General features: G+C 35.9%; 1 protein-coding gene and 1 long non-coding RNA gene across 2 annotated transcripts; one reads left to right on the forward strand and one right to left on the reverse strand.

The window, feature by feature from the left end:
• Positions 1 to 930: 930 nt before the first annotated feature.
• Positions 931 to 17,766, forward strand: LOC129941829 (cell surface glycoprotein 1). The gene is made up of 6 exons (XM_056050582.1): positions 931 to 1,079; positions 1,136 to 1,854; positions 1,946 to 3,059; positions 3,125 to 3,211; positions 3,272 to 3,442; positions 16,856 to 17,766. Exons 1-6 carry the CDS (start codon positions 1,067 to 1,069, stop codon positions 17,452 to 17,454), a joined length of 2,703 nt encoding a protein of 900 aa, XP_055906557.1. The 5' UTR covers positions 931 to 1,066; the 3' UTR covers positions 17,455 to 17,766.
• Positions 17,767 to 23,775: 6,009 nt separating this feature from the next.
• Positions 23,776 to 24,408, reverse strand: LOC129942126 (uncharacterized). Its single transcript, XR_008780977.1, has 3 exons — positions 24,203 to 24,408; positions 23,971 to 24,148; positions 23,776 to 23,915 (listed from the first exon to the last, which is right to left on the reverse strand). It is a non-coding gene; the product is annotated as an uncharacterized LOC129942126 (long non-coding RNA).
• Positions 24,409 to 24,611: the final 203 nt, after the last annotated feature.

The raw sequence follows: 24,611 nt of genomic DNA on the forward strand, positions 1-24,611 counted from the left end.
TTATTCTCGATTAAAGTTTTCGATGGCTCCCATTTTTCTGTGAAATTGTTTTTAAGGAGTTCCTTAGCAGGGCATTTACCGTTTCTACCTGGAGTGAATTTCTTTTTTATCTTTTATAAGACTTATATCTAAAAATTTTATTTCTGCTGTTGCACTATTATTGGGGCATTATATTTTAAATTTTGGTTTTTATTGTAAAGCAAATACAAATTTCTTTTCCGTTTTATTTTGGGGAGTAGTTTTCGTCCGTGGGTAGAGTAGCAGTTGACTTTGAAAATAGTAAAATACTACTATAGTAGCAAAAACGACAGCAGTGGATGTGAGTATTAAATGTTACACAATTTTTCCGCATAGCCCTCTTTGCGCTAGTGTTTTGTCCGTTAAAAGTGGAACCATCGTGAAGTTGGCTACTAGCAGTCCATGTATAGTATGTCATATAACATGGCGTCGTTTGTCTTCAACAAATTATACTTGATGTCAATACTTTCTATGTCAGAAAAAGCTTATCTCAACTGATTACAAACAGATGTCCCTATATATTTCATAGCTTTTTTTGCCACTATGCCTAGAAGGGCTAGTGTAGCTAATTTGAAGTGGAACCATTTTTATTCAAATTTTGTATTTAAAATTCACACCATTAGCAGTCCAAGTATAGTATGTCAATGGTTATAACAAATAAAAACAAGCAATGTTAAGGAAGTGTCATAATGGCTGTATATTTATTCATTCGTTGACCGTTGGTCGTGCTCATGTGAATTGTGCTTTAATAGTGTGGGCATATCATAACGCGATCCACATTTCAGTCGTCCAGTTACACCAACATACAAAACAAAATTTGACATTGTACCAACCTACAGATGTTTAATTTGAATCGGCTAATCGGTAAAAAACCGCTGAAATTCAATTTTCAAAACAAGGGTGAACAACGGAATTATTTTTGTACAGCACAGCTGCATTTTTAAAGCAAAAGCAAAGCGTTCCTTGAATTTAAAATTTCCAATTTGTATTTGACTTATTTTGTATGTTTGTTTAAGTTGTGTTTTATAAATAATAACAAAGAAAAACAATGGAAGATAAAGGTTTGCATACAAAACAAAATAAATCGAATAAAGTTTATAATTTCAAACTTTTACAGAGTCTAGGCCCATCTTGAAAACTCCCAGGCGAACTAGAAATACGTCGATCTTAGAGTTGCATAAATCTCCGACCATAGAAGAAGATGAATCATCGGTGGAGAATAAGTTAGACTCAGTGACCCCCGCTCGATCGACACGAATGGTCGATCTTCGTACTCCAAGTCGTCCGGAGACGCCTTCTGCAACACAAACTCCGCGTCGCAGTTGCCGCAAATCAATCAAACCAATTAAGGAATATGAAAATATAGTTGCCCAGAAATGTCTCAGTGCGAAACATGTCATATCCGTAGATCCCACTAAAAGTGAAGACGTCGATGAGGAAGTTGCTGCCTCAACGACGACGTTTGAAGAACGTGAGACCAAGTGGATCCCAGCTGACATAGGTCGTGTATCATCCAAGAGAAGCAAGAAGAAGCGCACAAAGTCTAAACGATTGGCACGTCAGAAAAAAGTAGTCGTAGCAGAAGACACCGAGGATGGAATGGAAGTCGAGCAGAGTGACAAAACGGGAGAAGACTTGGAGCACAATGATTCGAAGGACAATGACAACAAAGAAAACATAAAGGACAACATAAGTGTTGTTGTGGAGGCGGAGGAGAAGGAGGAGTGTGAGGAAGGGAAGGAGAAAGAGAAAGAGGAGAGGGAGGAAGGGAAGGAGGAGGAAACTAAAATAGATGAAAATCCAATTGCTTTGGCGGAAGAGACTGAAGAGGTCGAGGTAAATTTAATATTAAGGGGGTTTCTTTGCTTCCATGAAAGCAAAAGTCAAGAATTTAGGTTTTACCTTGTTCTTACATTTCTCTTCTTAGATTCCGCCTGCAGATGGAGTAGCTTTTGAAATTCCAACTGAACAAAGTCCTTTAGCTGAATCTGAGGACTCAATGGACGGAGGAGATGTCATTCTAAATGCAATGCCAGTAACAGGAGATGATTGTATGCTTAGTCCAGAGAAGCCTAGACTTCAACAAGACTCCAACATATCCGTTTCAACTACCCCAGTTGCAGAACCACAGAACCCAATTACAGAATCAGATAATCCAGGTGCAAACTCGACTAACAAATCTAACGACAGTGACTGCATTATGCTCTCTTTGAACGATACTTCTTCACAATCAAGACAAAGTTTAGGTCGTAAGTCAGCTTCATTTACGGTTGAATCTAAGTCTGGGGTGAATGTCTCCACGGATTCTATTGGAGTTAATATGCCACCTTTGTTGGTGTGCTCCGATGACGAAGATGAAGAAATAGAGTTTGTCGATGCCCTCAAAAGTCCCACTGGTGAGAATTTTCAATTAGCAATGGACGAGGAAGAGCCTTGTGAAACGAATGATGAACCTGAACCAATGAATGGAACCTTTACTTCCGACGAACAGGCAAAAGAAAAAGAAGAAGAAGAGTTAATTGACACTGAAATGAGTCCTCAAGAAGAAGAAATACCAACCATTGAGAGTGTTCTTTTGAGTCCCAAAGAGATTCGGAAAATTGTTCTTGGGATTGAAGAAATACCCGAGGAGGATCCTACTAAAGATTCATCAAAAGTTTCACCTCTAAATGGAACATTTGACGCAGATGAATCACCCACGAAAATACCAGAAACCCCTTGTCGTTCAGTCACCAGCACTGACTTTTCGTCGTCGTCCATCACTCGAATTCTAACTCCATTCAAATCAGACAAACAAATTGTCCCAGATATAATCATTGAACCCGAAGAAGAGCTTGAAATAACTCCAAATTTTATCTATGAATCAAAAGAGAATACACAATTGAAAGGTAGTCGAAAGCGGTCGTTCTCGTTTTGCGTCAATAGGCCCAAGAAAAATGTTACATTTCATAGTCCATCAAATACAACGATAAATATTAACATCCACACTGAGCAGCCGACCAAGATTCCTTGCAAAAGTCCTGCCAAACAAACTCCTATTAGTGAGTTCTATTTTAAATAGCTCAAACATTTTTCAGTAATTAACTTTTCCTTTATGAAATTTTAGATGTAACAAAACGTCGTAAGCGTTCACTTTCGGTAACCGAGACCGAAAGAGATCTTTTGGATTATATTCAAATGAAAAAACCATCACGTAAGTTTTGTTAAAGTCTTAAAGAGTTTATTTTGTTTAATATAAAATTTCTAATTTTAGAAGATGCAACTCCCAAAAAGAAATCAGTTCATCAATCAAAAATTAAAATGCCCAACTTTTCGAATATTCATCAAAAACAATTTCAACGAATGGAATCAATAACAGATCATGTTGCACGACGAGCTGAACGTGCTAAGGTTTTGATTAATTCAACTTCAAAAATTAGACCAGGTACATTTATTTAACCATAACAATAAGTTTTATACAGCTATGGTCTGACTTTTAATTTCGATTGGAATGAAATTGAATTCGAAAAATATTAGACAACAAGAACTCGAAGCTTTTGAATCATCCCCTTTTATATTAAGGCTAAATTACTTACTTACTTAAGGTGGCGCTACAGTCCGGGGCGGACCTGGGCCTCAACCAACATGCGTCTCCAACCAGCTCGGTCCCTAGCTAGCTGTCTCCTAGGTCAGTGTCGCTGTACAGCCCGTACAGTTCGTCGTTATATCTTCTCCTCCATTCTCCATCTATGCGTACGGGACCAAAAATCACCCGAAGAATTTTTCTCTCGAAGCATCCTAAGACGCTCTCATCTTTCTTTGACAGGGTCCAGGCCTCACCGCCATAAATGAGAACCGGGATGATGAGTGTCTTATAGATGGTGATTTTACATGCTCGAGAGAGGACTTTACTTCTCAATTGCCTTCTAAGTCCAAAGAAGCAGCGATTTGCAAGAGTTATTCTTCGTTGGATTTCAGCGCTGGTGTCGTTGTCTGTATTAATAACGGTACCTAGGTAGACAAAGTCCTTAACTACCTCAAAGTTATAGCTGTCCATGGTGGCGCTTTGTCCAAAATGTCGTCGTTCAGTGTCCTTTTTTGATGACAGCATATACTTGGTCTTGCCCTCACTGACCACTAAACCCATCTTCTTCGCTTCCGTCGCAATGCTCAAAAACGCTCCACTGAAATCACGCTTTGATCTTCCAATTATGTCAATATCATTGTGCATCGCCTTGTCTAAAAACCTTTTTTGACATCAAATGCATCGGTAAGATCTTTTCCGACCTTGATAGAGCAGCGTGCATTCTCCATCGTCATTCTGCACAAACGGATAAGTTTGACAGGGATGCCAAAACTAGACATTGCTCCGTAGAGCTCTTCCCTATAGATTCTGTCATACGCGGCTTTAAAATCGATAAAGAGATGGTGGGATCGATTTGAAGCTCCTGGGTTTTTTCCAAGATCTCCCGTTGTGTGAATATTTGGTCGATAGTGGACTTTCCTGGTCTGAAGCTACACTGATAAGGACCAATCAGGTTGTTAACGAATGGCTTCAGACGTTCACATAATACGGCAAAGAGGATCTTATACGCAATGTTAAGGAGACTGATCCCTCTGTAGTTGGCGCAGTTTAGAGGGTCTCCTATATTATATTAAGGCTAAGCTTCTATTTATTTTGTAGTACCCGTGGCATGATGGTTAGTGCGTTGGACTGTCATGCCAGAGGTCTAGGGTTCGATCCCTGCCTATGCCATCTTAAGTCTTTTCACGAGTACTGCCTCTTGCGAGGAATTGACAAATTCTCCAAGAGTAACTCTTGTCATGAAAAAGTGCTTTCTCAAATTAGCGGTTCGGATTCAGCATATAAACAGTAGGTCCCCTCCATTCCTGACAACATTACTCGCACACAGGAATGGTTGAGAGTTGTAAGTCACTAGGCCCTAGTTCGCAAAGGACTGTTGCGCCACCCAATTTATTTATTCTATTTATTTGACTTTGATTTGGTGGTAATTTATAAAATGAATACAAATTTGGAACACTGAAAACAAAATTACTGAAATTCGATTTAACTCACCTCCTAGAACCTAGTTAATACTCTCAAAGAAAAACATATACATTATAGCAGCAGGTGTTTGGCCTTGTTTGCTGTTTATGTACTTTTTATAGAGATATGTTTTAAAAATTATTTCGGACCGGCTCGTATGAATTCCAACCAAAGGACCCAATTTTTGACCACTTTGCAGCAATTAGGGGCGTGGTAGGTAGGTTGGTAGAGATGGCAGTCACAAGAAACCCTTGATAAGTGACTCAATTAGCTCAGAAAAGCGCCGCGCCCTTTCGGCATCATAAACTCGTTGGATCTATGTATTGAAAAATAAAAAGATAATCGGCCCTATCGAGGTAACCGCCAAAGCTGAATTTTCTTCGATTTCCTACAAATCGGAGACATTTTGCTTCGAGGTAGTTCTCAAATCAGGGAAGTCATTCCGTAATTTTCAAAACGATGATCTACAAAACGTCAATAATTTGCTTCACGTAACTTTACTATCGGCTCGTCCATGGTTTTAAATATAAGTTACCTTACTTACTTAAGGTGGCGCTACAGTCCTGTGTGACATAGTGCCTCACCCAACAAACTTCTCCATCTAGCTCGGTCCCTAGCTAGATGTCTCCAGTTTCGCGCTCCAAGTTGGGTGAGGTCACTTTCCACTACTGCGGTGTCCTGATAGTGTGGATCCTAAGACTTTCCGGGCCAGAGCATTGATTTCCATGCGCTTTGCGTGACCCAGCCATGTAAGTCGTTGGACTTTTACCCTTCTGGCTAAGTTTACGTCGCTGTACAGCTCGTCGATCCATCTTCTCCTCCACTCCCTTCGATAATTGCACAGACTTTTGAAAGATAGTGTCTCTAGTGTTGACGTGTGAGCTCTGCACTACTCTTTCAAGCACGATGTTAAAAAAATCACATGACAGCGCATCACCTTATCTAAAACCTTTTTTGACATCGAAAGGTTCTGTTAAGTTGTTTTCAACCTTTATGGAGCAGCGTGAATTCTCCATGGTCATCCTGCACAAACGGCAAGTTTTTCAGGGATGCCAAAACTAGACATGGCTCTATACAGCTCGTCCCTGTAGATGCTGCCATATGCGGCCTTGAAATCGATGAAAAGATGTTGGGTGTCGATTTGGTGTTCTTGGGTTTTTTCCAGGATCTGCCGTAATGTGAATATTTGATCAACTGTGGACTTTCCCGGTCTAAAACCACACTGATAAGGACCTATCAGGTTGTTGACGATGGGCTTTAGACGTTCACATATTACGGCAGAGAAGATTTTTTGGGCAATGTTAAGTAGACTGATTTCTCTATAGTTGGTGCAGTTTAAAGGGGCTCCTTTTTTCATGATCGGGCAAACAATACTTAGGTTCCATTCATGGGGCATGATTTCTTCCAGATAAGTTGGTGCATGCTCCTAATCAATTTGTCTCCAGCTGCTTCATTCAAGCCATCCGCTCCAGCGGCTTTTCATTTTCGATACACACTATTTTTTAGCAATTAAGTCTTTTCTTGTTAGCCTTTCTATATTTTAATCATACCTAATAATACTCTCAAATGGTAAAATTGTCTTCTGGAAAAAACTTTTTGTTTTCACTTAACGGTAAAAAGTTTGAGGTCAATGATCATTTCGCCTAGAAAAAATAATAGAAACAAGAAAGAAATGAACGCTAAGTGATGAGAAAAATTTAGGCAAGCTGGAAAAACGATGGTTGAAATTGCAATGACCTTAAACTGTTCGAAGAAATAAGTATTTGAAAACTTACATTCAAGCCTAAAGAGGAAACAGGATATGGAAAAAGATATAATATCTCACGTTTTGCTACATTTGGTAGGAATATGTAAGAAGAAACCATTTATTTTGTTAAGAAAACTCAAAAATGAATTAAAGGGATCAGTTATCAAGTCTTCCTGGTAGAAGTCCAATTTTTAACCAAGAAAAACATTATCGAAGACTTCCATTTGCAAACAAACACTTACAACGTTCTTATTGGAATAACATCCTATGGTCGGATGAAATAAAGATCAATTTGTTTACTTCTAATGTCAAAATGTATGTGAGAAGTTCAAAAAACAAGAAGTTTAACTCAAAATACACAAAGGAGACGGTGAAACACGGTGGTGGGAATTATAATGATTCGAGTGTACTTTACAGCATCTTTTTTTTTTAGGTTCAATATTTTGGATCAAAGGTTAGATGTGCACTGTAGATTATGTATACATCTTAAATCTTAAATCTTAAATTCAGTTATGCTACCATTAGCTGAAAAGGAGATTCCTTCGAAATTGGCTTACAAATACGAGGTTCGTTCAAAGCGTGCCCGGAATTTGTATTTAAAAAAAAAATATATTTATTCGTTGACATCAATGTGGTCCCCTTCAAAGTAGATCCTCTCCCCCACATATAATACACTTATGCCAGCGTTTTTTCCAATCTTCTTTTTAATATGTCCTTGAGCATTCTCAGCGATTCGGCCTTTGTTTCTTCAATCGAGGAAAAACGCCGCCCTTTCATGGGTCTTTTCAATTTTGGAAACAGAAAAAAGACACCCGGAGCCATATCTGGAGGCGGAGGCACGGTATTGGCCAAAAAATTACGAACAAGAAACGACGGGTGAGCAGGTCCGTTATCGTTGTGCAAAATGCGATGAATTGTTTTTCCATAAATCTCGTGAAGGAATTTTTCTCGGAAACGTCGCATAACTTCAAGGTAATACTCCTTATTAGCCGTACGACCTTGTGGTAAGAACTCTGAACGCACTATGCTATTATAATCGTAGAACACATTAAGCAAAACCCTCACATATGATCGAACTTGATGTGCTTTTTTCGCTCTTGGTGACGTTGGATGCTTCTATGTGGACGATTGTGCTTCGGCAATTGACATTTACACCACACTCTTCAACAATGCACTGAATAATGCATATTATCCAGTGCATTGGAAGACTGCTGTGGTTCATCCCCTCCCGAAAAAGGGAAAGGACAACTCCAACCCGTCAAATCTTCGGTCGATAAGTCTTCTTCCGAGCATCAGCAAAGTTTTCGAAAAAATCATTAATAGGGCTCTGACTAAGTGGGCTGCGGACAACAAAATAATTCCGGATAAACAGTTCGGGTTCAAGGCGGGTCATGACACAATTCATGCTGCGTCTAAACTCGTTTCTGATATCCAATGGAATAAATCAAAACAACAATGCACAGGTGCTGTTCTGGTTGATTTGGAAAAGGCCTTTGACACCGTATGGTTAGAGGGTCTTTACCTAAAACTGAGCAGGCTTGGCATAAGCAAGCCATTGTTGTATATACTTTATGATATGCTTAACGGTAGAAAGTTTGTTGTCAAAAGTGGCAATGTAACTTCTACCACAACATTCTCAATTAAAAATGGTCTTCAACAGGGAGCGGTGAATTCGCCGATTCTCTTCAGCATTTACACCAGCGATCTGATAGGTAGTCTTAAAAAGGCAATTGCGTACGCCGACGATCTAATTGCGTACAGAACGGCCCGAAAGGTTGAGGTTATTAGAATTCTCTTGCAGCGTGATTTCGACAAGATTCAGCGATATTGCGACGACTGGAAACTGAAAATAAATGTCCAGAAGTCAGAGACAATTCTGTTCCGGACTCCGTTGGCTAGGGCCACGAGGGATACGTGCAAGAATTGGCGCAAGATGGTCATCGTTGATCTTCATGGGCAGCCATTAGCGAGCAAAAGTGTTGTGAAGTACCTCGGTATCTGGTTAGATCAGTATTTATATTTCGACAGACATATAAATGCTGCTCTGACCAGGCCAGAGGAGCCTTCGCTCTGACGAAACGGCTGTTTTTTAGCAGTCGGCTTGACCCCAGAGTGAAGGTAATTTGCTACATGGCCATACGGCCAATGATCGTTTATGGTTGTCCTGTGTGGTTCAACGTTGCCCCTTCCCATATGGAGAAGTTTCAGGTGTTCGAGCGGCAGTGTTTACGACGCTGTAACGGCTTATATCGAACAGCCGAATCTTCTTATGTGCATTACTATTCAAACGAGGTCCTATACAACGGGGCTCGAATCAACAGAATTGACAATTTCGTGATAAAACTCGTTCGAGGTCACATTGCAAGAGCTATGTCTTCGACCAAAAATGTATTTTCAGGGCGTTCTATCCGAACGACGAGTATTTTGAAAGTGCACGCTTGAGCGGGTTCATTCCACCAGAGGCATTCCTCTTTTTAGACAAATGCGGTCTGATATAGGATAGATAGGCAGTTCTGTTAATCTACCACGTCAGACGAAGAACCGTGGATAGGCGACTCCCGTACAGTCGGGACGTCATGGCACAAGGCGGAGCGGAGCTCCTTCGGTTCAGTAGGGCTGTGTCCGAGCGGGACCGAACTGATAGGGTGAAGCAGGAGAACCAGTTTTGGTGGCTTCAATCGGCACTTGATAGTGGATAGTCGGGATGGGGTTTAAGCCTTGGCCGGCTTACATACTTGTTTTATAGTTTTAGGGTTTAGTTTTAAGTAGAATAGGCATGGTGGCACAAAAAAAAAATACAAAAAAAAATAAAAAAATAAAAATACAGAAAAAAATTAAAAAAAAAAAACAAAAAAAATACATGGAATATAAAAAAACAAAAAAAAAATTTAAAAACATACAAAAAAAGACAGTAAAATATAAAAACAAAAAACGTTAGATTTGCTGCTGTGGTTGTTCTAGTTTTAAGTAGTTTATAGGTAGTTTAAGTTAGTTTTAAGTTTTATATTAGGGACCTTATTTAAGTAGTTTTTAAGCAAAAATAAAAAGGATATTGATATTAGTTTTTTTTTAATTTTCTAATTAATACAATTATAAATAAATATGAATTGAAGTTAAAATAGATCTTAGGGCCGAAAGGCATTAGTAGTTAGTGTTATAGTTTAACTTAGAGTGTCCGTATGGGACCATTAAGTTAGTTGTAAGTTATGGATAATTAGGCTAGTTTTATGAATTTTTGTCTAGGTTTAAGATAGGTTAAGAATGAATTAATAAAAATGAATTAAAAAAAAAAACGATTGTGCTTCGGTTTAGACATCATAACCGCACACCCAAGTTTCATCACCCTTTCAAGCAAACTTGGATTGTCCTTGACGTCATTTAACAGCTACTGAGCCATGTTAATGCGATTGTTTTTTTGGTAAAATTTTAGCAGTTACAGCAAAAATCGCCGAGTTCATAAAAACACGTCGAACCTTAGCAGCTACCACAGACATAGTAAACAGTGAATATAGCTGAAAATTGCATCATACTTTAGGGTCATGTATACCAACACAATAAAAAAATGTTGGCCTTCGGACTTTCAGACCCGCGAAATTTAAAAATTCCGGGTACTTTTTGAACACACCTCGTACTAACAACAAAACAAAATCAATGTTATGGAATGGCCATCACAATCCCCCCAACCTAAACCCAATTGAACACTTATGGGGCATCCTAAAGCGAAGGATCGGAGGTTGTAAAACCAAAAAGAAATACTAGTTGTAGTCGATAATTCAAAGGGAATGGTACTCCATACCTGTAGAGATAGAGACATGTGCCGAATTAGTGAATTCAGTGAAGGCAGTTATTAATAATAAGAGTGCCACTACAAAATACTCAAAGAATTTTAAATACTTTTACCGTTAAGTTATTTTCTCGCTGCAAAAAGCGTACCATTCTAATTTTTTTTCTATTACTTTTTCCACGATGAAACAACATAATAATCACAAATCTACTTTTATCATTATTTCCCATTATTATATATACAACAAAATTGTTGCATTTAAACAATATATTATTAAAAATCTATCTGCGTACTTTTAACTTAAATGTTGGTGTGCCCAGGACTTCGTTTTATCTCCGACCCTTTTTCTGATTTTTAAATATTAATGATCTACTGGCTGCTACTTTTAATCCAATACATTGTTTCGCTGACGATAGCACTCTTAGCTTTTCATATTCATTTCCAGACTCACAACCCTCCTCTTCGGATGTGGAACTGCAACGGCAAAATATGATTAGCTCATTAAATTCCGACCTACACAGCATTGTACAATGGGGAATAAAAAACCGTGTGGAATTTAATACTTCGAAAACCCAATGCTGTCTTGGATTGTTAAAGCGAGATATACCCTCCTTGCCACTATCTACACATCCTTGGAATGTGCATGAGCAACCACATTTTGTAAAAGGATGACATCTGCGATGTCGCCAAAAATGTCGCAAGATGTCTATGTTTTTTGAGACGATGCAAGAAATTTTTCTCTCTGATCTGGCAAAATCTACAAAACCTATATACGCCCGAAACTTAAATATAACTCTCATCTCTGGGCTGGTGCTCCAGTAACTTATATAGAATTCTGGGACATTATTGAAAGAAGAGCTTTTAAATTGATTTATTTTTTTATTTATTATTTATTTATTCATCAAGCAGAGACACTCTTAAAGACTACTTAAAACGATTTAACAATATACATACAAATATAACAAAATAAGATACTTAGTAACAACCTTTTTTTTTTAAAACAATCTCTACTCATATATAAATTGAAATCAATGACATTACATAAAGAGTTAGCTTGTCTTAAACAGCGAGTTAAGGTTTCATTGGTTCCATAGTTAACCCTATGAAAAGGAAAATAAAATAAACGATTATTTCGTAAGGTACGATTTGGAACGTGAAACCCACTAACGAAAGTAAATCAGGGCAATTGATTTTATAATTAATTAAATCGCTTACAAACATGACATCAAAATATTAACGGCGTGTTTCCAAAGATTGAATGCCTAATAACAGATACCTCATTTTATATGATGGCATATCGATATTCCATCGTAAAATCCGGATTGCTGTTCTAGTGAAGCGTTTCTGTATTCTTTCAATTCTATTAGCATGAGCAGCGTACAAAGGATTCCATATAGGAGAGCAGTATTCTATTAGATCGTTCATAACAAAAATATAGAGATCTTAAAGTAAAAGGATCTGAGAAGTTTTTAGCATTCCTTGAAATAAAACCGAGCATTGAACATTAATATCATCAACTCGATCACGTCACTCGAACATCGTCGTTAAGTTTCTTGTCTCACGCTTTTACCGTTATTTTAACGGACTATGCCCTAGTGAATTAGAAAGTTGCATTCCTCCCCTTAAACCGTAATCACGCGCTTCTAGGAATGCCCTTCAGTTTACCCTTTAGTCCAACTTCCTGCAAAGTTCAGGAATTTAAAATCAATGTACACCGACACCTCCTATCCAACCCTTCCCCCTTTTCCTAATGCTCACATATTAAATGTCTTTGGCATATTAAAGGTATACAAAACCCTTTTAGTGCTCGCTAATTATAAAAAAAAAAAATAGTTCAATAGAACGGTTTTTTTTTACATTGCTTCCTGGATATGGTACAGTCCGTTAGACTTTTCCACTTGCGGTTGGATTCTGTCAAAAAAAAATTGAGAAAATTTTGTTTTTCATAGCTCCAAGAGGTATATTTACCCTTTTCCCCCTGATCGCACGATCTTGGAGGTCAACGGCACGAGATAGTTTTCTTCAATAAATTAATTGTTTCGTTGGTAGTATGGTATGTATCGGGGACTTGTTGGAACCTAATGTAGTCCACATCAATATCCTACAGTTCAGATTGGAAAAAAGTAATTAATTATGGCCTTTTAGTATTCTCCATTGACTATTAAATTATAATCGGATTAATTTTTTAAGAAATATAAACCATTGCTTTCATCAACCCATAAAGTGCACTAAACAGTGGTTTTTTAATCATTTAGCTGCGTCTGAACAATGGCTTGAATAACTAACAACGACAAAAAGACTAACTGCGAGGAAAGTATTACCAGATTGAAAACCCACACCACTAAAGAAACAACCTTAGAAACCTATATGGCTCTTAATTATACTGCAAAAGACTCAAATAAAACGCCCAAGATAACAAAACTTCATGATGAACTTTTAACCTATGCGTTTAGATGTAATTGTTAGTCTTTCAAAAATTGGTTCGATCTTTAGCTAAAACTTCATTTATCAGTCGAAACAAAAAAAAAAGCTAACAAAATTAAACGATAACATGGTATAAATAGATCACCTTTTTTAACTTGTCTAAGCAGTGGGTATTGGTTTTAATCCATAATACTGAGTAGAACAATAAATCATTCTTTGGGCTCAAATAATCATTTCAGTAACAGCCTAAGAGGCTTTGAAAATTTAAAATAAAAACTGAGACACTACCTCAATGCCTTTATGTATTATGTACAGGGTTTAACGGTGGCTTGTATTTTCTGTAATCTGAATGTACCAGACTTATTCCCTGCAGAATGTTACTCGAATTTAGAAGATTTAAATTTTTACAAAAGCACAGTCTATGAGAGTAGTACCCGTGATGTGATGGTTAGTGCATAAGACTGTAATGCCAGAGGTCCCTGCATGCGACACCTAAAAGTTTTTTCACGGGTAATATACCTCCCTAAAAATTGACAAATCCTCAGAGTAATTCTTGCCATGAAAAGTGTCTTAAATACGTTGTTCAGCTTCGGCATAAAAACAGTAGTTCCGCTCCATCCCTAAAATGACTCACACACTGGAATGGTTGAGAGAGTCACTAGTCCCTAGTTCTCAACGGTCAGTTTTGCGCCACCTTATTCATTTCTTTATTTACAGTCTACGAGAATATCTATAGATTTTTGGAATTATTAAGTTTCCAAAATTTTGCAGCAGTAATTAATTATTAATATTTATTTATATTAATATACAAACAAAGATACCTCAAGGTGAAATTAGTTTAAAAATTTTGTGGAATCTTAAGTTCTTGTAACAATTTTTCCTTTAAATTAGATAATGTAACTAACCCTTGATGCCAAAACTATTTGACCGAGAATTATTGATTTGAAACTTTGTCTACTTCCCCACCTTGGTATATTAGCAAATTCGTTTTTTGTAGAAAATAATCATGTGTTCTTGATTCCCTGCTGATTATTCGAACTATCTTGGCAGTTATTTACACTCTACTCACAAATACAAGTCACTTTACCTACGCTATCTATTGGAAACACTAGCAAACCTTAATAAGGATCCTAAAACATTCTTTCAGTTTATTACCTACACGAAAAAATTTGATTCTCATTTGATAACGAAATCTCAAACGACCCTAAAACCATTGCCATATTTTTTAAACAATCTTTTGCTGATGACTGTGTTTCTTATTTTCATCAAAACTTTCATCTTGTCCAAATTAAACTAAAGAAACTTCAAGACATTTTTTCTAAAAAAAAAATGCACTTCCTCCCCTCTCCTTTCACAGTGAGTTTCCTCAGATTTGAATGATTATGAATAATCCCAGTACACAAAAAAAGTTAAAAAGGTGATGTTGACAATTATAGACTCATTTTCAAGTTTCTCATATACCTAAAAAGTATTTTGTATGAAATGTTAACCCTAGGCATCATGGTTTTCTTAATTGCACGTCGTCAACCATTAATCTCGTTGAGTTTGTTCCTTAGAAAAAGGTAACGAATTCGTTCAACAGATTTCAGCAAGGCACTTGACAAGAGCTAGTCCTAGACTTATACTTTAAATTCTTGGCTTTGAACCCCATTTTAAAAAATGGACATTCTCTTACCTCGAAAAGCAATATTTAAGCGTTCATTTCAGATCTGCCACCTCACGGCTTTTAGCTTCCTAAAGTGTACTTCAAGGTAGCCACCTAGGACTTCTTTTGTTCATTCTTACAAGCAACGATCTTGAAAGGTTCACAAATCATTCTTCTATCTCACTACATGGTAATGAAACAAAATTCAAGACCATTCATAATTACATGACTCTTATACGAGTATTTAACATGATCTTAACTGTTTTTCAGCTTGGGACTTAATATTGCCAAGTTTAAATAAATTACGCTTAGACGCCTGCCCGTCTCTACTTTTTGCATAATCAACCCAAACCCAGATACAGCTGTGGACAACTAATTAGAAACACAAATTTAATTCACTTTTAAAGCAGTATCTGTATTTTTTTTTTCAAAATATATTTTTTAAACTTAAAACAATGTTTCCCAAACATAACATTTATTTCATATGGCAGTTTCTGCGAAAACACAGCGTTTATTGGTGGGCAACTAATTAGAAACAAAGAGAAAAATCATATCTTATTATAAAATGTATATTTATTTATTTACGTCTATAAGTATTATAACTCTCTTAGACTTTTAAAAATAATAAAATATAATATACATATATATTATATATACAAGATAAAAATTTATACAAAAAAGAAAAATGTATAACTTTATAATATCATTTATCTTATATTTATCTTAAATACCTTGTTGTAAAACCTTTTTGCTTCAAAACTTCCCGACATCTTTGTTCCATTGATGAAATAAGCCGCCTGCACTGCTCTACGGGTATAGCCTTCCAAGCAGCTTATTATTATCTTCAATACCTTCGAAAGAACATCATTGTTGAGGTTATTTTTGAGAGCAACAGCTCTTTTAACATCTCCCCCAAGATGCTCTATCGGATGTAGGTGTGCATTTGATGATGCCCATTCCAGAACTGTTATCGATTGGTCCCTAAAGAACTGTTTCGTAATTCCAGCAGTATGCTTGGGGTCGTTGTCTTGCTGAAACTTCCATATCACTGGCATGTTTTCATCAACCCAATCCACTAATCGTTCCTTAAGAATGTTAATGTATTGAACGGCTGTCAGCGTTCCATCCATTCGGTGGACAACTGCACACCACGAGAAATAACCCCAAACGTTAAGCGAGCCGCCTCCATGCTTAATTATTGGCAAAACGTTTTTAGGTTGGAGTGCTGTTCCTTTTTGCCTTTTTCCTTATTTTTGGTAATTTTTGGCCAGCCTACTAATTGCTTCATCTATTTGGCAGCTTGTCTTACGGGCTCGTTTTTTCGAGGTACATTTTCAGCAGTCCCGAAGTTTTGAAAATGCTTAATTGCACTGAAAACTTTCTTTGCAAAGACTTATGCACAAATGATGCTTTTTCAAACAATTATGTAATAACGCTTGCATTACACCGTTTTGGATACCGCTATTCTAGTCAGACTTGATAAAGTGAATGTGGAAATGAGAAGCAAGTAATGTTTGTAATTAGTTGTCCACAGCTGTATACCTATCTTTTTTAAAGACAACACAGCACTTGGTTTCGTTAAACGTTGTTCCAAGGAATTTTCTTACCCTTATGTCTCTATATATAACCTTTGTTCGGCCACTCCTCGAAAACGTGTCTCAAGGATAGTTCCGAGATCTTTGCCTTTAGAGAACAATCCGCTTATTCTTGCTCTTAAGTCAACCGCCTTAAACTTCTCAACTTAAGCTCGTTGGAAGAATGTCAGGAAATTTGATTCTTTTTATTCATTGACTCTTCTGGTTCCATCGACAGCATTTCCTTCTACAACTCTATCTCTTTACTTACCCTAAAAATACACGTATTCCTTGACTCTTTTATTTTCGTAGCCACGGAACCCCTTCCGTTCTGGTACATTATAATTTTGGGCGACCTTTACGAATTTCCTCTTTTAAAATCGTAATAACATCACTTCAAGAAAAAATAACTCTGTTTGATTATATTTTTAATGAATATTATGGTGGTTAACTAATGCTTAAAGGACATCTTATTTGGGTCCCGATGGAGCTTGGAGACACTTTCTAATCATTTAAATTTAGACGGAACTTGTCAATTAAGCCTTTGTTGGTCCAAATATTTAACATACATATGTTCTAATTTCCTAATCCTTTTTTTTAATATTTTAACATTCTTTAACATTTCCCTTTTTTTCAGCTTCCGTGCAAAAAGGACTTCCTCCAAGAAACTTGGTTCTAAAAGATCACAACAAAGATGCCAACAAAACACATCTCCCAATGCCAAAAGCACGTCACAGAATTGATATGTCTGGAGTTGAAAGCAAAAGCAGCAAAGCCGACATTGAAAACAAATTACGCACAAAATCAAAACAAGATGTTCGGCCTTTGGATGATGTACAATTGCTTAGTAAAACACCAACTAAAGTCACTGGCGAAAGTAGCACCTCTCTATTCAAACAATCAAACAACATCAATAAACTTCCAAGACAGAAATTCAATTTTAACTTTGATTCAACAACGTTACCCGCCGCATGTGGAAATACAACAGTCGCATCTGTGCCACAGCGAATGCATTTGCCTAATCCCCGGGAAAACTTTAATCTTAGTACAACAATAACAACCACTAAGCCACAACCTAAGGCCGATAAACTTGAAGATCGTCGCAAACGAATGATGGAAATGTTCAAGTCGAAAAGCTCACAGAGGGCAGCAACAAATAAGAATGAAATTTTGAAAGGTGTTCGTACAAATCGAAGATTTGAACTTCAAATGATGTGTAGAAATCGTCAAAATTGAAGAGGAAAAGAGAAAGTAAAATATATTACTTAGAAAGGGAGCGAGATAGAAGAAGGAAAGAGCGGAAAAGAGATAGTTTATTTGTTTAATTGTTTAAAGTTAAAAACTAATTTAACACATTTTGCTTGAAGTCAATAACATGTTATTTTTTAATTAATAATTATTATTTTATTTAAAAAGTGGAAGTGGGAATATTACTTTCAATTTATTTTATGTTTTTTTTTGATTATTTTTTTTTAAACTTTGAATCCAAAGCAAAATTGGTTTGTAAAATAAATATGTCTTAAACTTCTACAAAATAAAACGTTATAAGTGTTTTAAATTTTATTTATTATTCGAAGTTTTGTGTCAAAAGTGGCTATAAATCAAATTTTCAACTTTGCCTCTCAAGATTAAGCTTGTTTCCTATAACAGGCAAATAATTAAATCTAGGTACAATTTGGTCACTCCCATTTGCGATACCATCATTTGCATCTTGCGCTAGTTGAAAACCAATATTTTGGGATTTGAAATAAAATGTACTTTCTGAGTACTGTGCTGTGCCAAACATTTGCAACTGACAGCCATGACTCATTTAGATAACGGTTAATTTAATTAAATTTGAAAACGATACATTTATTTCTGTAGTTTAACTCATACAGCCCTAGTATGAGTATCAATTTGATAGTTGATAAATCTATCAACTATTTGATGAATTGGTATTATGACTATGAGTATCAACTTTTAATTTTTGAACTGATTGTAAATAGTTTATTGTGAATCAGTATTTTTGATCTAGTCTGACGTTTCAATTATTGTTTTAAAATTTTGTTATGTGGCTGGAGTTAAAATTGGTTTTGCGAAAATGTAAGTTCCTCTCGGAACTCGGATTGTTCGTTTTTCGACCAGCGGAGGCACACCCAAACCCTTGTCCAACCCGCACACCCCAATAAACCATATCCAAAATTCTACTTCATACGTAAAACCTACATTTAAGGTTCTCCAATGGAACCTTAAAGGGTTTTATAGTTATTACCATGAATTACAACTCCTCATTAACGATTTAAACCATGCGTTATATCCTTACAAAAAACTCATATCAAACACAATTTTCAACCTTTATGCCCAAAGCAATACTCATCTTGTTTTTATAACTTAGACACAAACACATCATCGAAACAGGGAGTTGGTCTTCTTGTCCACAAATCTATTCCACATCATTTTATCCAAATTAACTCAAATATAGCGGCAATAGCAGTACAAATAGAATTAAAAATAAAACTCACGATAATCTGTATTTATATCCCACCAGAGCAACAATTCTCTCGCAATGATCTTGATTGTATCCTCAACGGTATCAATACCCCAATCATCCTTACCGGTGATTTTAACTCATGGAGCCCTTCCTGGGGTTCGAGTACATTTAATAGTCGTGGAAAAATAGTCGAAAACTTCATCACTAATTTTGGTCTTTCGATCTTAAATGATGGTCACCCGACACATTTTTCGACGCATAAAACTTTTACACACGTTGACCTGACCTTAATTACACCATCTCTGAATCCAATTTCCACATGGGATAGGGCAAATTGGGAACTATTCCAATCAAATCTTTCAAAAGAAATTGTACAAAGGAAATCTTCTCATGACATTAATCAAGAAGCTGCCATTTTACAAAAATGTGTAAGATCCGCAGCAAATGTATCTATTCCGCAATCAACAAACAAGACTTACAAAAAAGTTGTTCCCTGGTGGAACAAGGTGTTAGGTAACCTCCGCCAAATAAAACAAAAAGCCTGGACACTTTTTAAAAAACATCCTACTGATAATAATCTTGTAACCTACCGTAAAGCCAATGCCAAGATTCGTAAAGCTGTAAAAGCAGAGAAAGTCCTAAGTTTTGAAAAGTTCACATCGAACATCAACCCAAATTCCACATCTAAGAAACTATGGACCTACATAAAAGCACTCACTGGAAATTATTTGCCTCACTCAATCAAAGTTATTAGATCTGAAACGGAAGCTATCACGTGTCCACATAAAATTGTGGAATTTTTTGCAAAAACATGGAAAATTTCCGGCGATGACTCAAATTTTCACCCTACTTTCATAAGAGAAAAACAAAATTTAGTAATCGCATCGTACACTATTAACCCTTCAGCAGCTCTAATTGAATGTCCTTTAAATATGACAGAATTAGAAAGCTGTCTATGCCTTGTTAAAGGCACAACCCCCGGATTCGACCGCATATCTTATGCCATGCTAAAAAACAGTTCCGCAACCTTTAAACTAAGATTGTTGGATTTGTTCAACCAAATATTTAACGAAGGCATAATCCCACATGCATGGAAAGTGGCGAGCATTGTTCCGATCCCCAAGCCGAATAAAGATCCCTCTGCTATTTCAGGATACCGTCCTATTTCGCTCTTCCCCTGTACAGGGAAAGTCTTAGAAAAAATAATTTCCAGACGATTGTTCTGGTTCCTTGAAAAAAATAAATTTATTGATTACCGCCAAGTGGCTTTTAAAAAAGAGCGTACTTCTGACGCACTTCTTCACCTAGATGAAATCATCACGTCTAGCCTGTCAACAAAAAATCACGTCTCAATTCTTCTGATTGATTTCGAAAAAGCCTTGACAGAATCGGCATCCACGTAATTATGAAACAATTAATAAAATGAAAAGTTGGGCCCTAAATGCTCAATTATATTAAATCATTCTTAAGCAATAGATATTTCCGAATTAAGGCGAATGGTACCTATTCGTCTACCCATAATTTGAAAAATGGCATTCCACAAGGATCGCCTTTATCAGTCGTCCTTTTTATAATTGCATTTAATGAAATCAGCTCCATAGTTGATCCTCAGAGCACTGTAGGTCACACACTATATGCCGACGACTTGATTGTTTACTCAAAGTGCAAAGACTTAACGTCCCTAGCTTCAAAATTCACATATATTCTTCAAAGCCTTTCAGAATGGGGGCAATCTCAGGTTCAAAAATTTCAATACAAAAAATATAGTTGTAGTAAAAATATCTCAATACAATTAGATAATTTTAATATAATTAATGTTAACTTTGCTAAAATACTTGGTATCATTTTTGATTCTAATTTTACCTTTAAGAAACACTGTACAAATTTAAAAAAGAGCCTTACTACTAGAGTTAATTTGATTAAATATCTTTCCTCTAAAAACAGCTATTCCAATGTAAATACTATAATTAATGTAATAAGATCTGTTATTTTGTCTAAGATCGACTATGGTTTAGCGATTTATGGTAAATGTTCGAAGTCATCCACCCAACTTATCACAACACCGTATCGCGCAGCCATCAGGAGCGGTATGAGGGCTTTTCGTACAACTCCAATTGGGAACCTCTTGACAGATGCGGGTTTACCACAGCTTATTGGAAGAATCGAATATCTTACTACGGCTACGATACAAAAAAATAAACTGCTCCAGAAGGTCACCTATTCACAACGATGCCAAAAAAACTATAAAACGAAAGAAAACCCCAAGACCTAAATCAACATTAAACTCCGCTTTAACATCTGCAAAAGAACTTGACATACCTATTGCCATTCAAAATGTAAACTCAACCACCTATCCGTCCTGGAACTTACCAAAAGAGTCTATTCTCACCAACCTTAGCAAATACACCATAACATCAACCAGTAAAGATGCTTTTAAAGCCATGTTTTTTGACATGACAGAGAGCCACAAGAAACAAGGATGGCACTTATTGTTTACTGATGCCTCAAAAACACAAGACGGTACATCATTTGCTGTTATCGCAGAAAACTCAACAACCATCTGCAAAGGCATACTTCCAATTTTCACCTCGATATTCACAGCTGAAGCTTTTGCCATTCTTAGGGCAACTGAAAAATCCGAGGACAAAAAGACTATCATATTTACAGACAGTCTATCCTCTGTAAATGCCATCAACAACATTAATAATAATAGTGAAATTATCGAATCCATCCGCGATAAACTCATCTCCAGAAATGGAAAACTAAAAATTGCATAGATCCCAGGGCACCAAGGTATCAATGGCAACGAAGTTGCAGATGCTGTAGCTAAATCTGCTCTAAATGAACCACTAACGACATTCTATGCCTACAATAAAAGAGACTTAAGAAACCATATACTTAAGACATGGAAATACAAAAGGAAAACTAACTGGTTGAATTATCACCACACCTACACCAAATTTAACCCTAATGCTGAAAAAGCCAACTACCCCAAAAACATATCAAATAATAAGATTAAAATATACATACGATTGCGATTGGGTCACACCAACCTGACACATAAACACCTCATCCCTAACGAGACGCCCCCGCTCTGCCACTTCTGCGATGAAAATCGAACGCTCACCATAAGTCATCTATTATCATGTACTCAAATAAATTTAAAAAGTCAAACTCTAGTTCACAACAAATTATCTGATCTTTTGACTGAAACCACATATAGTAATGTTAATAATGTATATAAACTAATGTCAGCACTTAATTTAGAAAAACTTTTATAAAATTTGTTACTAATTTATTTTATTGTTAATAAAGTTATAATAATAATAATAAAATGCCATTTTTTAAAAATATATTTTATTTGGGAACAGAATAGTAAGTGACAGAAAACAATTAAAAAGAATGGTGGAATCAATGCAATGGAGCGAAATCCTGAAGTGGTAAGGTGGATGTTGTCCATAGCGGACCTAGCAAAAAATTGGGAAGCTATCGCACTGCAGTTGAATAGCTTGCGGTCTCCACAACGCGACTCGACCAAGTAGCAAAGAGTGAGTTTAAAATGCTTAAGTACATTCAATTTGTTACTTTTTGATTCTAATCGGTATGGATTGAACAAATTAGAAACACAATCCGATTGACTGATTGGAAGCAGCAGTAAGTCGTCTAATGCATTTTAATGCCTATGTTGAACTCTCGGGTGTTGAATTACCAACACATTTGACTAATGAAGGTTGGAAAGCTTGAAGTTTTGAATGAATCTGAAATGATGTTTCATCAGCTAATGCAATATTTAAAGAAAAGTATCTTATTACATGTGTTCGTCCAAATAAATTGGGTTGGAAGTATCATATAATGTTCTGCGCATTTTGAGTTGCTGACTAATTCCGTCGAAATCATAATTGCTTCAATTTTTGTGTTTGCCCTTGAAAATCCTAAAATATAAGTTTTTGTTTGCATGCGAAAATATACGTATAGTAACTTAATTAAACATCGTCAATAAAAAGTTATTTTAAAAATAAAATGCATACAAATCGCTGTTTCCTTATAATTATATTTTATTCTATGAAGAGAATGATAAAAACGTAACTTTTATAATTATTTTTTAAATTTAAAACGTATTTGAGAGGTAACAACCAAGAATTTGTGGTTGATATGAAAATTGATGTGTATCTATTTTTTGATATCCGTAATACCAAGTTAAAAAATCATTCACAATAATGGTAAAATCCCCAGTTCATCGACAAACTTGGTAGTTGATAGCCATAATACTAATGCATCAAAAATATTGTTATGTATCAAATATCTAATTGATAGTAGATTGCTATAATTGGCCTAATAAAGTAAGTACATACATATAAGCCGTGTGTGCAAAAATAAAAATAATCAAATTTAAATTAAAGTTGCCAGAAACAATTATTCTCCAGAGTTGAAATCAAGAATTTTGAGTGATTTTAGAAAAGGATTAACCCAGAAAGAAAAGTCGATCAAATATTCTTTACATAAATCTACCATTTGTCGAATAGTTAACAGCCCTATTATAGCTATCAACTATCAACTAGATACTTGATACATAACAATATTTTTGATGCATTGGTATTATGGCTATCAACTATCAACTTTGTTGATGAACTGTGAATTTTATCATTATTGTGAATGATTAGAAAAAATTACTAAAGGTACGTTTTTTTCATTCTCTCCATAGAATAAAATATAAATTTAAAGAAACAGCGATTTGTACGCATTTTTTTTTTTAAATTACTTTTTATTGACGATGTTTAATTCGGTTGCTATAGGAATATTTTCGCATGCAAACAAAAAACTTATATTTCAGGATTTTCAAAGGCAAAAAAAAATTTAAGAAATTATATTATGACTTCGACGGAATTGTTTTTTGAAGGGAGTTATGATGAAGTTAACGCAAGTCAGCAACTCAAAATACGCAGAGCATTACGTGATTCTTCCAACCCAATGGATTTGGACGAACACATGTAATAAGATACTTTTCTTTAATTCTTCCATTGGCTGATGAAACTTCATTGTAGATTCATTCAAAACTTCAGGCTTTCCAAACAAGATTAAGACAGGCATTAAAATGCATTAGGCGACTTACTGCTTCTTCATCATCAGTCAATCGGATTGTTTTATTAGGTCCTCCGCCAGTTGCAATTGTCTCTATCTTATTTTTTGTAACTTTTTTTTTAATTTTCGTTTTTTGATCAATCCATACCTATTAAAATCAAAACATTACAAATTAAATGTATACTTAAGCAAATTATACTCACTCTTTGCCACTTGGTTGAGTCGCGTTGTGGAGGCCCCAAACTATTCAACTCCACTGCGATAGCTTCCCACTTTTTTCCTAGGTCCACTTTGGACAACATCCCCCTTGCCACTTCAGGATTTTGCTCCATCAATTCTACCATTCTTTCCAATTGCTTCCTGTTACTAACTATTCTGTTCCTAAATAAAATATATTTTTTAAAATATGAAAACTTTTTTATTAGAACAACTTACATTTTCGCAAAACAATTTTAACTCCAGAAGTCCAGACACAACAAAATTTTAAAACAATAATTGAAAACGTCAAACGAGAAAAAAATCTCATTCACAATAAACTATTCACAATCGGTTCAAAAATTAAAAGTTGATGTTCATAATACCGATTCATCAAATAGTTGATAGATATTATCAACTATCAAATTGATACTCATAATAGGGATGTAAGTCTAGGAAATTAGTGACTCATCATAAAGGAGGAAAACAATATTGTTTTCTGATGAATCAAAATTCAATTTGTAAGGACATGATGGAAGGCAACAACAGCGAAAGGGCGATCTTTATGCTGAAATTCAAAGGCAGTGGAATGGCATACCACAGTTATTAATTACCTGATTGCTTTTATGCCTAGATGATGTGCAGCTGT

Source organism: Eupeodes corollae, chromosome 1 (assembly GCF_945859685.1).
Source record: "Eupeodes corollae chromosome 1, idEupCoro1.1, whole genome shotgun sequence".
NCBI classification, from domain to species: Eukaryota; Metazoa; Arthropoda; class Insecta; order Diptera; family Syrphidae; genus Eupeodes; species Eupeodes corollae.

What these genes read in the sequence shown, in the direction of transcription:
- LOC129941829 (XM_056050582.1), top strand. An exon ending in TGCCAAACAAACTCCTATTA is followed by an intron (nt 3,060 to 3,124) that starts GTGAGTTCTATT and finishes ATGAAATTTTAG; the next exon opens with ATGTAACAAAACGTCGTAAG. An exon ending in TCAAATGAAAAAACCATCAC is followed by an intron (nt 3,212 to 3,271) that starts GTAAGTTTTGTT and finishes TTCTAATTTTAG; the next exon opens with AAGATGCAACTCCCAAAAAG.